Raw genomic sequence first — 13,382 nt, 5'->3', positions numbered from 1 at the left:
TGGGGTCTGTGCGCCCTTGGGGTACACAGCCAACCCGCGACGGGTCTGCCAAGGGGAAGCCTCCTCCTACGTGCCACGCAGCAGCTCTGGGCGAATCTCCACCTCTCTGACCCGCTCCAGTCACTCGGGCTGCAGGGAAAAGCCTCCCCTGCTGCCCAAACCCCTCCTTCAGCGTGAGCACAAGGAGCATCGCGGTGTGGCAAGCCCAGAGCCCAGGCTTGCCGCTTGAGAATCAAGACTGGGACCAGAAGCTGCGCCCGGGATCGTAGCTACTCCTTTATTATAAATCATGCCGTTACGTCGCTCCTCCTCAGAGTTAGTATGTTAAACATTTTTCATTATATATATATCTATATAAAAAGGTGAAAACACCCCCTCCCCTCACCAAAATATCAGAACGGAGCATCGCACCAGGAAGGAAGACAAATGAAGGCCCGCTCAACAGCCAAATGGGATTTGCTGAGCACCAGAGAAGCTGTGATCGGCTGATGAGCGGGTAAAAATACAGATGGTAGAGTAACACAGGAGGGCTGGCAGGGCGGAGACGTTTGCTCTGGGGAAAGAGGGCTGTCCACCTCCCTGCACCGTACGGATGACCCCCAAGGGGAACAGAACATGGCTTTGGACAAGATTTCCCATCTTTGTGATGCAGAAAGGCCTGAAAATAATAATAATAATGATAACAATAATGATAACAAAAAGAACATGCTTTGTAGATTGGATATTCAGGTCTCCTCCGCAGGGTGTGGTGGCCCATGGAGAAGAGGTGCGTTGGCCCAGATTTGGCCAGGATGTGACCTGGAGGAATTTCAAGCCTGCTCTTTCCCCATCACTGGAGGTCTCCTGGGGGCAGAGGAGCGGGTGGCACTGGGACCGGCACCCCGAGGCCACAGCGGCATGCGGCGAGGCTGCCTTTGAAGGCAAAGCACCTTTTGGAGGCAAAGCACCTTTGGAAGTGAAGCACCTTTGAAGGCAAAGCAGCCAAGGAGGCTGTGGCGTTTGCTGGGGAGGGCCCTGCCAGGACCAGGCAGACTGGTCCCGAGTCACGGCTCGGCAATGGGGACACTGTGACCGAGACCGTTCTCGTCCTGCATCCTCCTTTGCTTTGCTTCCTGCAGCCCGGCACGTCCTTGACGCCCATTAAGTGACTGCAACCCCAAGCACACCTCGGCCCTGACCTCAGCTCGTGCTTCGAGGTGTTTCTGGAATAAAAAATGGTCATAATAGTGACAAGGGCTTTAAGGAAAAATAGAGGGACACCCTAATCAAAGTAGGTTGTTAAGAGAGTTTGAATAACCCCCTCTCCCAGTTAAACTGGTGTCACTGCTCTGCTCACTGAGTGACCTGCTCTCTGTCCCCTGCTGCATGTCCCAAGGTGACAGGATGCAAACCAAGAAAACAAAATTCCCGCTCCAATGCCACTCCCCACAGCAGCTCATCTTCGTCCATTGCCCAGAAGCCACAAGCCACACTTGTCACCTGTGGCACCTGAAACCTCCTCCCTGTCTCCCCTGGGATCTCCGAGGGAAAGGCAGCGGCCCCCGGTGCGCTCAGCCTCCCCCGGGATGCCCCACTGCGGACCACGATGCCCCGCGATGCCCTCGGGACACGGGCGTGGAAGAGGACGAGGCAGGAGCGGGGCGAGTGGTGCCGCTTCGGTGGCTGTCTCGGCGCCTGCAGGACCTGGGTCCGCTACTAATAAATAACAAATGTCAGAATTTCAAGTAATGTCCCTGCTGCCGCGCTCTGCCCAGCTTCTCCCTCTCCCACCGCTCATCGACCGGCTCCTGTCGCCCTGGGCCGTGGCGGTGTCTGCAGCGGCTGGCAGTGGTTTAACTGGGAACCTGCCATTGTGAAGCTCGGGGGCGAAGGGTGCATGTCTTTGGGGGACGGGTTTGGGTGACGCCGGCTCCCACTGGAAGCACGACCAGTGTCTGTGTTGGACTCAGAGGAGATTCCCGGGGCGGAGAGGAAGGTCACGGTTCGGCGGCCCTCCGGCGCAGCTTTTGCCTTCCAGTTTTCCCACGGGGGTCACGCTGTGTCCCTAGTGCCCCTGGCATGTTTTACAGCACATCTGTCGGAAGTAGGTCCGGCTGCAGAACTTGAACTTCAGGACAAGCGGGCAGTAGGCCACCTTGTTCACATCCTTGCACTCTGGATGGGCGACAGAGGGAAGCAGGGTTACAGCTGCCTTGGGGGTGAGGAGCCCCGGCGGGCAGTTCTAACCAGCCCTCTGCAAGCTCCTTTTGCACCCTGATGCCCAGCTCCTGGAGGCTGTTTGCCAGGAAGCAGCAAGACGCAGCCGTGCTGAAGAACCTACTGAGAACCTCGTTACTGAAAGCCTCTCTTTGCCAAGGGGCAGTTTCTTCATTTATCAGGGTCACGGCATGCCAGTTTGGCCTTGGACCAGAAGGGACAGCATCAGGTCTCCCCACAAGAGCCCCACCCCGCAGCAGAACACCTAGAGCCCAATCAGGCTGTGCTGGTTCTGGCGTCCCTCTGCCACGCGGCCCCCAAGGCTGGCGGTGCTCCGCATTTCCCTCCCCAGTCCCCCCATCTCCCTCACCTTCAGGGTTGTCCGTAGGTCCCGATTCGCACTTGGTCTCGCACTGCTGCATGCCGGGTGGCTGCAGGGTCTCCATGCAGTCGCTGGATGGCTGCCCGGTGTGAGCCAGGCACTGGACGGATCTTCTTTGCTGGCCAAGGCCACACTGCGCAGAGCACTGCCAGGAAACAGCACAGCACAGAGCTGTGGCGGCCGCCACGGCTTTAATAACGTGGGGGGAGAGGGCACGGCCAGGTCTTAGGAGGTGCAAAGGGTGCTGGATGCAGTCGTCCCTTCCCTCACCAGAAGCTGCAGGGACCTCACCGGCACAGCTGAGCACTGCGGCCCCGCTTCCTGAAAAGCTTGGTCTGAACCTCCAGGACTCAGCAAGGGTCTCTCCATCTAGCCCTAAATCATCAGCCTTTCCCAGGCCTCCTGCACCCCGATGTCACCCTGCAGCTCAAGGGGTGTTAGAGGGAAGGGAGGACTGTCAGCGTCGCCCCACTGCAGGCACCAGGTTGGGCTGTGGCAGGTGGACCAGCGGTGGCCCCGCTTGCAGCCGGCCCAGCCAACCTCTGCAGCCCATTGCTCCCACTGCACTGCTCCCCGTTCTCACTGCCTTGCTGCCCCCCAGGTACCCCAAGGGCCCTGCAACGACTTCTGTGGGGCCCTGCCAGGCCTGGGAGACTCCCTGGGTCAGCTGTGCACTTGGGCCACCGTCACAATGGCCTCCTGAGCCAAGGGGGGGGCAAAAACCACTGCCACGGAGTCCTGCTGCCCCCCAGATAAGTTGTGGTGGCCACATCGGGTTCTGCTGGCAGGTAGAAGCCTCATGTGCGCTAGGGTTTGAGGGGCTGGGGAGGCAGAGTCTTCTCCTTCAATAACCCCATGGAAAGGATTGTCCCTACCTCTCCCCACTCGCCAGTCACCCAGCGCGGCGGTGGGCAGCGCCGCAGGTTGCACCTCATGCTGGTCGGGGGCTTGGAGCCTTCGTAGCACTGGGAGGTGGGCAGCGTTGCGCTGTGGTCACCGCTCTTGCAGAGGACAATGCGGTGGCGGAAACCTGGCCCGCAGCTTGGGGTGCACTGCAAAGAGAGGACGTGCGCGGTCAGGATGTACGGCAAAGAGCAGAGAGAGACAGCGCTGACTCTCCCCACCTTGCCTGTCTCCTGAGCTACAAGACCGTTTCCCACATTACGCTCTCCATGGCCACCAGCCACCACCGATGCTCTGGCCTGGTGATTGGCACGGCCCTCCTCAGGACCAGTGCCATCAGAGAGGTGAGGGCCGATGTTAAGCACTTACCTCAGACCAGTCCAGGGCGACCCACTCTGGAGGGCACGTCTGGTTATTGCAAGGCTCAAGCATCTTTGGCCGTGGATGGGTGCAAGAAGCATCATCCAAGGTCTTCTCCTCGGTGGCAGAGATCTTACGCTTGCAGAAGACGCTGCGTGTGCGGACACCTTCGTTGCAACTTCGGCTGCATTCAGACCAGTTCCCAATCACCCAGCTGGAGACAGGTAAAACAGCAAAGCTTGCGAGGGGCACAGCGGTCCATGGGTGTCCCCATAGGCCTGTACACAGCCCTGTTCCTACTCTGGCCACAGCCTCCCAGGCAGCTCTGGTTGAACCACGGAGTTCCTCCACATCTCCCTTTTCCCTTCAAGAGAGGGGCAAGGGCCAGGCAGGGAGGGGCTGGGACAATTTCTGAGGGACCGTGCCGAGTATCTGCTCTGCACCAAAGGACCGGATGGGGAGGGCTCCTTTCTGCACGTAGCACAGCAGCGCAGGGAGGAGGTCATGCTACAGAGACCCTCCTTGGCCAGCGCACCACGTGCTCGGCGTGTCTCTCACCAAGCAAGGCACGGTGTAGCCTCGTGCACAGAGCACTGCGGTGGAGACAGGTTTCTGCTCCCCGCATCGCCACTGCCCCTTCCCTGCAGTGATGCACTTGGGTTGTGCAGGTCGCGCGCTGTATTGTGCTCGCGATGGGGCACAGAGGAGAAAACTGCCCTCCACCCCCCCAGCAGCACTGCTCCAGCCAGGTAGTGTCACCCCTGGGTACTGTGGCAGGGGACTCTGACTCGGGAATGGCAGAGAGGGGGGAATTTCACCCTCCTCCACGCTGGCTTTTCCACGCGCACTCCCTTGATCTTCTCCAAGCCATGGTACTCACGCTGGGGGGCAGGGTTCGGTATTGCACGGCCTCTGTCGCTCTGGCATTTTGGTTTCAGGGCTACAGAAATGGTTGAAGACAGTTGAGCCGTCGGAAAGTTTCTTGCATACCACAGATTGGATCTGGTTGCCTGCCAAGAAAAAGAGGCAAAGGGGAAAGAGAGGAGGACCCTGAGGCTAGCGCTGAGCCAGGCTGCAGGTACAAGCCCCACAGCTCTGCTCCGCGTGGGCAATGTGACAGGGCAGCCACTTGCCACTGCACCTCATCAAGCCTGAACCTACTTCTCTATTCATAACCAGGGTCTCCTTTGCCTCTAACATCTCCAGAAAAGAATGGATGGGGTGAAGGCTCACCAGCCAGGGCAGGACCCGGCAGAGTTTGCAGAGGATGGAGGATCAAAGCGTTCCAAGGATCTTGTCCTCAAATAAACCTGTTCTAACCTTGGCCTTGGGAGACTTTCTGGGCAGCGCTGGGGGGAATAGCTGGAATAAGAGGGGGCAACACTTTGTCGAGGCCTAGCATGCAAGACCAGGTCAGGGCCCTTAGCTTTAAACAGGGAACATTATTAAGCCTTGCTTTTGAAACTGCCTCTCTCTTCTTCTGAATACCAGCTCAGTCACCCACAGCCAGGTTCTCCAGAGCCAGGAGACATGGTGCAGACCTTTGTATCAATCCCCACGGGAACCAGCCCAAGGGATTCAGGGAAGCATCAGCGGTCTTTCGGTTCACAGACATGTAGTTCTGAAGGCCAGAGGGGCTGTTGCAATCGGCTAACCTCTCCTGCATTGCACAAGTAAATGAATTTCAAGCATATCATGCCACCTTCCATCACCTCTACCACTTACACCACGGTCCAGCCGAAGAACGGCATCCAGGTTGTTTGCCCTGACACTGCCCACAAGATCATGCTGACTGACACCAGCTTGCATGTAGCTGAGTGCAGGGTGGGAATATGTAGAAATCCGAGAGCTCCTTTAGAGCAAAGCAGATGCTAACGTCCATGCGCTGTCTCACGTGGCCCAGACACAGGGCGTGGGAGTCACAGGAGTGCAGACACGTATCCCCCCCCAGCCGACATGGGGTCAAACCTCACCCCCTGCACACAGTGCTGAGCATTTGGTCCACGGGGTGTAGTGCCAGGCGTACTGGTTCGAGGCATCCCTGCCGATGGGTGCGTTGAACTTGTACCGGATCCCCTGCAGCTCTGTCCGCACAAGGACCTGCAGAGAAAGGCACCACCGAGGCATCAGTGCCACCGAAGTCCAGCATGGTCATGACTGTCTGGATGGCGTCCCATGACCTCAGCGCGCTCTCTAAAACCCAGGGCAGCTGAAATCTTCCCCCCTTCCCTTTCCACTCCCTTCCAGCATTGACATGGCAGCCACCAGTGATGACAGTGGTGCAGCCACGAAGGTGACACAATCAAAACCCAAGCTCCTGTGCACTTACAGATCGAGTCGTTGCATACACCTGGCAGGTTAGGGGGAGAGACCTGAGAACTGAGTCCCATTTACCTCTGATCTCTGTGCCCCTTGACTCCAGACAGTGAGGACAGACTGATTAGCTCCAATTCCCATGTAGTCATGGCAAGGTCTCTTTAGCCCAGACCAGGCCCAGACCAGGTGGGGGTTTGAAGGAACCATGTTACCAACCATGACAAAGAGGGTGATGTTGGTGGGTCCCAAGGCCTCCAGGGACTCGGGCTCCTCTGGGGATCTCCTGTAGTGGAACGTTGTGCCTGCGATGTCAAAGCGCCGTGGGGGGTCGATGGAGAGCTTCCCATTGATGTAATACTCGCCGCTCTCCCCTCTCAGCGCTGCGAGGACAGGGGAGCAAGGGTTAGCAGAAAGGCTGAACGCACCCGTATCCAGCTTCTGCCGGGCGCTTCTCATCTGCCAGGCTCAGAGCACTGCTACAACGGAGGGTAAATATCATCAGCCTCATTTTACAGGGAGGGAATAGGTGGGGTAAATAAAGTAGGTGCCTGGGTCAGGGTCACACGGAGTCACTAGCAGAGGTGGGACTAATGTACCCATCATCTTGTCTCGCCTGCCCGCCGCCTCGCTGTGGGAGGATGCTGCTGCGGGGAGCTCAGTCAGCTGCCCGGGGCGGTGATGGGGACACTTGGCAGCGTGACAAGCTGTGGCCATGAAGCCAGGCTCAAATCCAGCTGTGCAAACTGGGTCTTGCCTGCTGGGGCTACTGGAGGAGGCTGGTCCCCAGGAGCCTGGCTGTGGTTGCCCAGGCGAGTCGCTAGAGGGAGATGGGCTCGCTCGCTCGCTCCTGCTCGCCTTCCCAGCTCTGCGCCACTCCGGCCCTCGGTGCTGGCAACGACCTCATTGCCATGATGCTCTGGAGCGGGGAGGATGCTTCGTACTGATGAGGATGGAGGACGCTCCCTCCCCTCCCACTGGGGTGCAGGGACAGATCCTGGAGCGGGAGAGGCTGGTGGCAGCAGTCGATAGAGATACGAGCTTGGGCTGTGACTCCAGCGCACAGAAATCCAGTCTGGATGGACACGAGGAGTCCCCAGTATACCTGGGCTGGGCAGGGAGGGATGCTGGCATCCCCGAGCCCAGCAAAGGGAGCTGGCCTGGAGGGACGCTGCCAGGAGAGCCCCGCTGCGACCTCCCACCGGTGCTGGCATCTGGGCAGGCTCCTGCTCCTGGAGAGCCACTGAGGAGGCACCAGGCAGCAAGCCAGCAGTGAGCACCCCTGCCCACCTCTCCACGATCACTGTCCATCGCTTAGAGGACAGAAAGAGAAGACAAGGGGAAAGAAAAAAGCCCGTTGTAAAAACCAGCCAGAGTCTGGCTGGAAAATTAAGCCCAAGGAAAATGTGAACAGGTCTATTTTTAATCCCCAGCCCAACATGCTGGCGGAGGGTGGAATGCCAAGGAGCCGCAGACAGCGCCAGGAACGGCGGGGTGTGGGGTTTGCTCAGGGTTACGCTGCCGAACAGCGAGCGCAGGACGGAGGCAGCGCTGCAGCAAGACAGGGGCTGTGTGTGCCACACTGACACGGCCCACGCTGGCCTGGGACACGCTGCCCTGCCAGCAGGCCCTGCTGCCTTCCTCTGCCCCCAACCCCAAGCGGGTACACCCAACCCCATCCTCTGCTGCAGTGGGAGGTTTTCTGGGCTGGGCCTTTATCGTGTCCTATTAACCGCAGGGAAATGGCAGACCAAGGGGTGTCTGGTTGGGATTTCAGCGTCCCCCAGCCCCGTCTCACCTAGGTAGTTGATGGAGAGGTTCAGCTCCCGGATGTCGATGTGGACGGAGCCCTTGGGAATCTGGATCACCTCCTCGTAACCTGTGAGACAACCCGGGGCTGGTGAGCAGCGATGCTCAGCCTCCGAGCCTGGAGCCAACCCTGCCCTGAGCTGGATGGGAGTGTGTGCCACCCCGTCACCCGTGGGTTAAACACTAAACGAGGTGCTGGCAGTGCAGAGGTGTTCACTCAGCCACCCGCTGCAATTAAACAGAAGAAGCGCTACGGCCTGCCAGGACAGTGGCTTGTGACATGTGGGCTCTTGTGACGGGACTGGCCATGCTGGGGAGGTGCTGCGGAGCTGGGATCTCCATGGGCATCTCCACAGCCTGGCTTGAGGGCAGCGTGAGCCGGGGAGCAGGGAAGGAGCTTGGCGCTCTGTGGCAGGGACTTGGGTGCCAGTGGTGGCTGGGTCACAGCTTGGTCAGCGAACAGGAGCGATTTGCTCCCTGCTTGAGCCTGGTCCTACCCTTTGGGGTGTTTCCCTGGGATATGTCCCTGCCTGTCCTGCGCATCCCCAGGAGCAGGTGAAGCCAAGGAAGGACTTGAGGGTGGGTGACGCTGGCTGCGCTGGCCAGGCCGCTTGCTCCCTACCTCCTTCCGGCAGGGACTGGTTGAAGACGCCCTCAACGGTCTCACAGGAGCTGCCATCTCCCCCACACACGCGACACTTGTCCTCCTTCGAGTCAGAGCCCAGGACACGGTCACAGCCCACATGCTGGAGGAAGGAGCAGCAGGGAATTAGCCATCCTGGTGGGGCTTTGCCCTCCCCACACCTGACCTGCAGCATCCCGGGGAGCGGGGAACTCCCCTGGGCTCCACCTCACGCCCCCTCCATTGCCCAATACACCAGGCAGTGCTCAGTAACATCACCTCTGCCCAGCCCCACCTTTCTGCCACCCCTTTCCAGGGACAGCCCTGGGGGGTTTCTATCTCCAAGGCCGGGGGGCACAGGCAGAAATCCTGTGGCTGCGGGACAAGGCAGAGGTTAGGGTCCCTGCACCGAGCCGGTGGAGCTGCAGCAGCCCAAGGAGAGCCGTGTCCCCGCAGCACCAGCGTTGTGGTACTGAGCCCGTGTGAAGCCTCCCGCTCTGCCCCGCTGCCGCAGTACCCGGGCTAGCAAGCAGGTCACCGGCACGGCTGTGGCTGCCTATGGTGCAATCCTCCTTTTGTTCCACAGAATATTCAGCCCCATAGAGACAAAGAGATCCCGGAGACACAGGAAGGGAGACAGACAGAGACAGAGAGGGAGCCCGTCTGCCTGCCTGCTGGGGGACATTCACCACTCCCACAGTGCTTTCTTATCATTAAACTTTTATAGCCCTCCAGATCCCATTTCAAGGGAAATATCAAGTGCCTGGGACTACATGGGCTGTAAACGCAGAGACCCATTGCTAACGCGGGCCAATGTGGCACCCGGCGCATGGAGCGCGGACAGGCGCAAGCCCAGAGGTGGACGTGCTCCTGCTCCTGCAGGTGAACCTGGTGCCTGGGCAGAGGGATGCCCGTGTCCGTGCGGGCATGGGGAGGGCAGCGTTCCCCTGCCCGGGAGGCCTGCCCTTGCCTCGCCATCCCGAGCCTGTCCCAGTCCCCGGCAGCACCTTGCACTCCCCGTTGACGCAGATGTCGTTGGAGTCCTGCCGGCACGGTGTCCCGTCCACCACGGCTGCGGCTCGTTCTGTGTAGAAGTTGAAACCCTCGGCCAGGCAGTTGAGGGAACAGGCTTTCACACCCCCTGGGAAAGAAGCAGAGGTTCAAATGATGCCACCAAGGAGAGAGAGGAAAGACATGGAGAGCCAGACCTGCATAATGGCTGCCTTACCCTTGGCCTCCCCACGCCTCCATCCTGTGCTTGGCCCACTGCACAGCTCCAGGTGCCCCGGAGGATGTCCCTGCCAAGTAGAGGGACCCACAGAGGGACCCAGGCACCCTCCTTATTGATCAGCACTGAGTCAAGACCCTTGAACCGGACACCAACACATGATGAGACACTGTCCCTTCTGCACAGCCATGGCTGAATGTGTTGGGGAAGTGAAACAAACTGACTTGTTCTTATCTGGTGTCAGTCACTCCTGGGTCTCCTGGCACTTTACAAGTGCTGTTGACACCCTTGTGCCCATTTTACAGACAGGAAAACTGAGGCAGCAGCTCTTAAGTGACTTGTCCAAGGTTTCTCAGCTGCTAGACCAGAGCAACCAAGTTTTTCAGCTCCTAGACCAGTTACTGGGCCAAAGCAACCATTTCTTTCTGTTCAAGGCTGGTGGATACTGAGCCCTTCACAGCAAAGATGATTACAGCAGCATGAGGACAGAGGGGAAGGATGCTCAAGTTATAGCTAAATACCTGCTTCCCAACACCCCTTGCCAAAGCCCCGTCTAAGGAACAGAGGCTGGATATCTGGATATTGGCTTATGGTGCCTGGGAGCAGGATGTGGGACTGGTTATGGAAGGAGACACCTGAGCAGAGCAGTCTCCTGCCTCCTGTCAGTGGATTTTATCAAATGCTGGTGCAGATCACGGCATTTGCTGCCTTTACTGAGCATCCCAAGGAGATCCAGCTGCCTGCATGGCCCCGGCAGAGATGCATGCCTGAGCTGCGGCAGTTCGCTCCTGCAGGCACCAGCAACAGTCATGAGCTGTGTGCCAGAGCTGGGAAGCACCTAGGTTGGGAGCAACTGAAATCTGCAAAATTTGCAACTCGATACAGCACATCAAACAGGCAGATGGAGAGGAGGGGTGGCCCAGCTGTGCCTGGGAGCACCCGAATGCAGCTGGGGGGAAGAAAGAGCAAAGCCGGGAGAGAGAGGAACAGGAGGAGACACGAGAGGGAAATTCAGCAGCTTGGAGGCACGCTGTCGAGGAGGATGCCTGGCCAAGCCCCTAGAGAAGGCGCTCGATCAACCCTTCTTCTGGAGAGCCACTCCGCTCCGCAGCACCCTGGGCTCTCCTGCACCTGGCGAGGGAGCTCCAGGGCCACCGAGGGGGACAGCACAGGCATGACCCCCAAAACTCACAGGCATCTAACCATGGCATGCCTGGACCCCAGTTCTGTCCCCCCAGACCTCAAGGTGCAAACCGTCACCAGCAAGGTAAGAAAACACGAGTCACAAGGGACCTATGCTGGCTGCGAGATCTCCCAGCTTCGAGAGGCCATGCCACCAAGCCCCACCGGCAACTGCACAGCCTGCGCATGCAACTGTCCCACCAGCCTGGGCGAGGGGCTTGTGCTGGCCCTTCCTGAGACGCGTCTGTGATTTAGCCAGTGCTTGCTGGCTTGGGAGGGTCTCTCCTGCCAGCGACCTCGCTGGTGCACTCCGTTGGCTGCGTGGGACCCTTCGTCCCTGCCCGCGTGCAGCTTCCTAAGGCCGCGCTCTCTCCTGCCATCACTGGAGTGCAGGGCAGACTGTGCAATGAAGCAGAGAGGAGAAACAGCCAGAAACTTGGGCTTTCGTTTCAGGGCTCTCCGATGGGTTTGCTAAGCTATTCACATGCGCTCCCTATTCTCTTCCTTGTCTCCAGCTACAAGGAAAGGCGAGACCCACTGCAGACACCTTGCTGCAGTTCCCTGGTGGGCAGCTAACTCCTGCCACAGCCTGTTTCTGCCTCTCTCCCAGCCCTGGCTCCATTTTAGTAGCTCCCAATCGGCTGCATGATCCTCCTTTCTCCCGTAAGTCGGCTGCATGATCCTCCTTTCTCCCGTAAGTCCTCACTGCTGCTGCCCCGTGCCCAGGCTGGTGCCCAGCCTCCTCAAGCAGCCCTGAGCATAATCGTCACAGCCTTGAAAGAGGAGCCCGTGGGGAAAACTGGAATGAAAAATACAACGAGCCGGAGTTAAGAAAAAAAAAAGAAAAGAGGGAAAATAAAAGATCAGGGATTAGTGGCATGAGGCCACATTTCTTCCTTTGCCTTAAGTGCCCTGACTTTGTTACAGGGCTGCAAAAATGGTGCGAGTGCAGGAACTCAGCTCATCGCAGAGCCAGGGGTGTTCATGGGGGTTTCCTCATTGCCCTCCCCTTGCTGGAGCCCAGGAGGATTCGTGTGTGCGCACACATGTGTAATCCCTAACACTTCAACCCTCTTTTGAGGTGAGATCGGCAGAGAGGGAGGAAAGCGCATGGAAGAGAGCAGGCCCTCCATGCTGGGACAGTTGCCCCGATTCCAGCCCGTCACTGGAGAAGACCCATCGCTGCTGATGCAGGCCCTGTATCCCGGTGGCTCCGAGCATCTCGCGCGTGCAGAGGGAGCCTGGGAAGCAGCCTCTGAGCACCCATCACCTTCCTGCCTGCAGGAGCTGACAGCGGGTGCCGACTCGGGGGTCCACGCACAGAGCCGGCACTTGGGGTCCTGTGGTCATGCTGCCACCCAGCTGCTGCTCCACGTGGGACAAATTCCTGCTGGCTCTCCTCAACTAGCCATTTAGGAAAGGCTTGCAGATGGGGGATTTCTGCCTTTAAAGGAGAAAGTCTTATGGAAGAGAAATGGGGAGAGGGAGAATGAAGGAGGAAGGGGGAGAGAGAGGGATGACCCCGCACTGGTATCTGCATCCTGACTGCGGCTGCTCCAGTGAGCCAGCTGGGCCACCTAAGCTCAGGACCAGTCCCCAACACACCCTCCCTGGTGACAATTTCCAGGCAGGATTCCCCTTGGCAGCCAGGTCACCCTCCCACCGATCAGAGGAAAGGGGGGCTGGTATCACTGCCCAGCGTCTGTCAGGAACTGGACTTTCCTCGGCACTCAGCCAGCCAAGAGGTACTCAGGTGGTCTGGGCATCACCTTCTCCTTGTTAAGGTGGTTCCTTAAAAAGGCACCTTTCTAAAGCCCTAGAGCAGTGACAATTGTGTGTCCCCAGGACAGCAACACTGACCACAGCAACACGGCCAGGGTGAGTTTTGGACCCCAGAAAGATCCTTTGAAACAGCACGACACGCCTTGATATTCCTGGACATGGGAATTAAGGACCGTATTTTCACCAGGAACCAGGATCCAGCCCCTCCTCTCCCAGCGTGTGAATGATTTGGTGGGAGCTGCGCTTTTTGGGGTGGGAGCCTTAGGCCTGGCAGAGCAAGGCAGTGCTCTGCATCCTCCCAGGCCGGCTCACTGCTGCCCGGCGATACCCGCATCCGCAGGGCACGAGCGGGATCCTCAGCACAAGCCCCATGGGGCATTTGGCAGCAGAGGGGCAGGAGAGGCTCTGCAGTGCCCATTGTCACCTCTGCAAGGTGGGTCCACCACCACGGGAGAAGAGCCCACTTCCACAGAGTGAGTGGGACCCCCTCAGCCTGCCCACTGCCCGGTGAATGTTACTAATTTCCTGGGAAACGAGCAGCAGACAAGACCATATAACCCCGAAGAGCACAGGGTCTGCCATAAACACTGTGTGGGTCCCCAGCC

General features: G+C 58.8%; 1 protein-coding gene across 3 annotated transcripts in view; it reads right to left on the bottom strand.

Annotated features, from left to right (window-relative positions):
* Positions 1-242: 242 nt before the first annotated feature.
* The window catches only part of LOC142420482 (A disintegrin and metalloproteinase with thrombospondin motifs 10-like), a 58,239-nt gene continuing 45,099 nt past the window's right edge, over positions 243-13,382 (bottom strand). The window contains exons 16-25 of one of the 3 annotated variants that reach the window (XM_075524472.1): positions 9,593-9,726; positions 8,586-8,709; positions 7,953-8,033; positions 6,374-6,537; positions 5,815-5,941; positions 4,722-4,851; positions 3,851-4,055; positions 3,454-3,630; positions 2,567-2,749; positions 243-2,154 (exon numbers count right to left, since the gene is read on the bottom strand). In XM_075524472.1, coding sequence (XP_075380587.1) covers positions 2,140-2,154; positions 2,567-2,749; positions 3,454-3,630; positions 3,851-4,055; positions 4,722-4,851; positions 5,815-5,941; positions 6,374-6,537; positions 7,953-8,033; positions 8,586-8,709; positions 9,593-9,726 — 1,340 coding nt within the window. In that variant the 3' untranslated portion in view covers positions 243-2,139. The remainder of the gene's footprint in view (positions 2,155-2,566; positions 2,750-3,453; positions 3,631-3,850; positions 4,056-4,721; positions 4,852-5,814; positions 5,942-6,373; positions 6,538-7,952; positions 8,034-8,585; positions 8,710-9,592; positions 9,727-13,382) is intronic. The other 2 variants (XM_075524471.1, XM_075524473.1) reach the window with 2 other exon arrangements.

Source organism: Mycteria americana, chromosome 24 (assembly GCF_035582795.1).
Source record: "Mycteria americana isolate JAX WOST 10 ecotype Jacksonville Zoo and Gardens chromosome 24, USCA_MyAme_1.0, whole genome shotgun sequence".
NCBI classification, from domain to species: Eukaryota; Metazoa; Chordata; class Aves; order Ciconiiformes; family Ciconiidae; genus Mycteria; species Mycteria americana.
The sequence above is the reverse complement of the archived record's forward strand: the minus strand, read 5'-3'. Positions and strand labels throughout refer to the sequence as shown.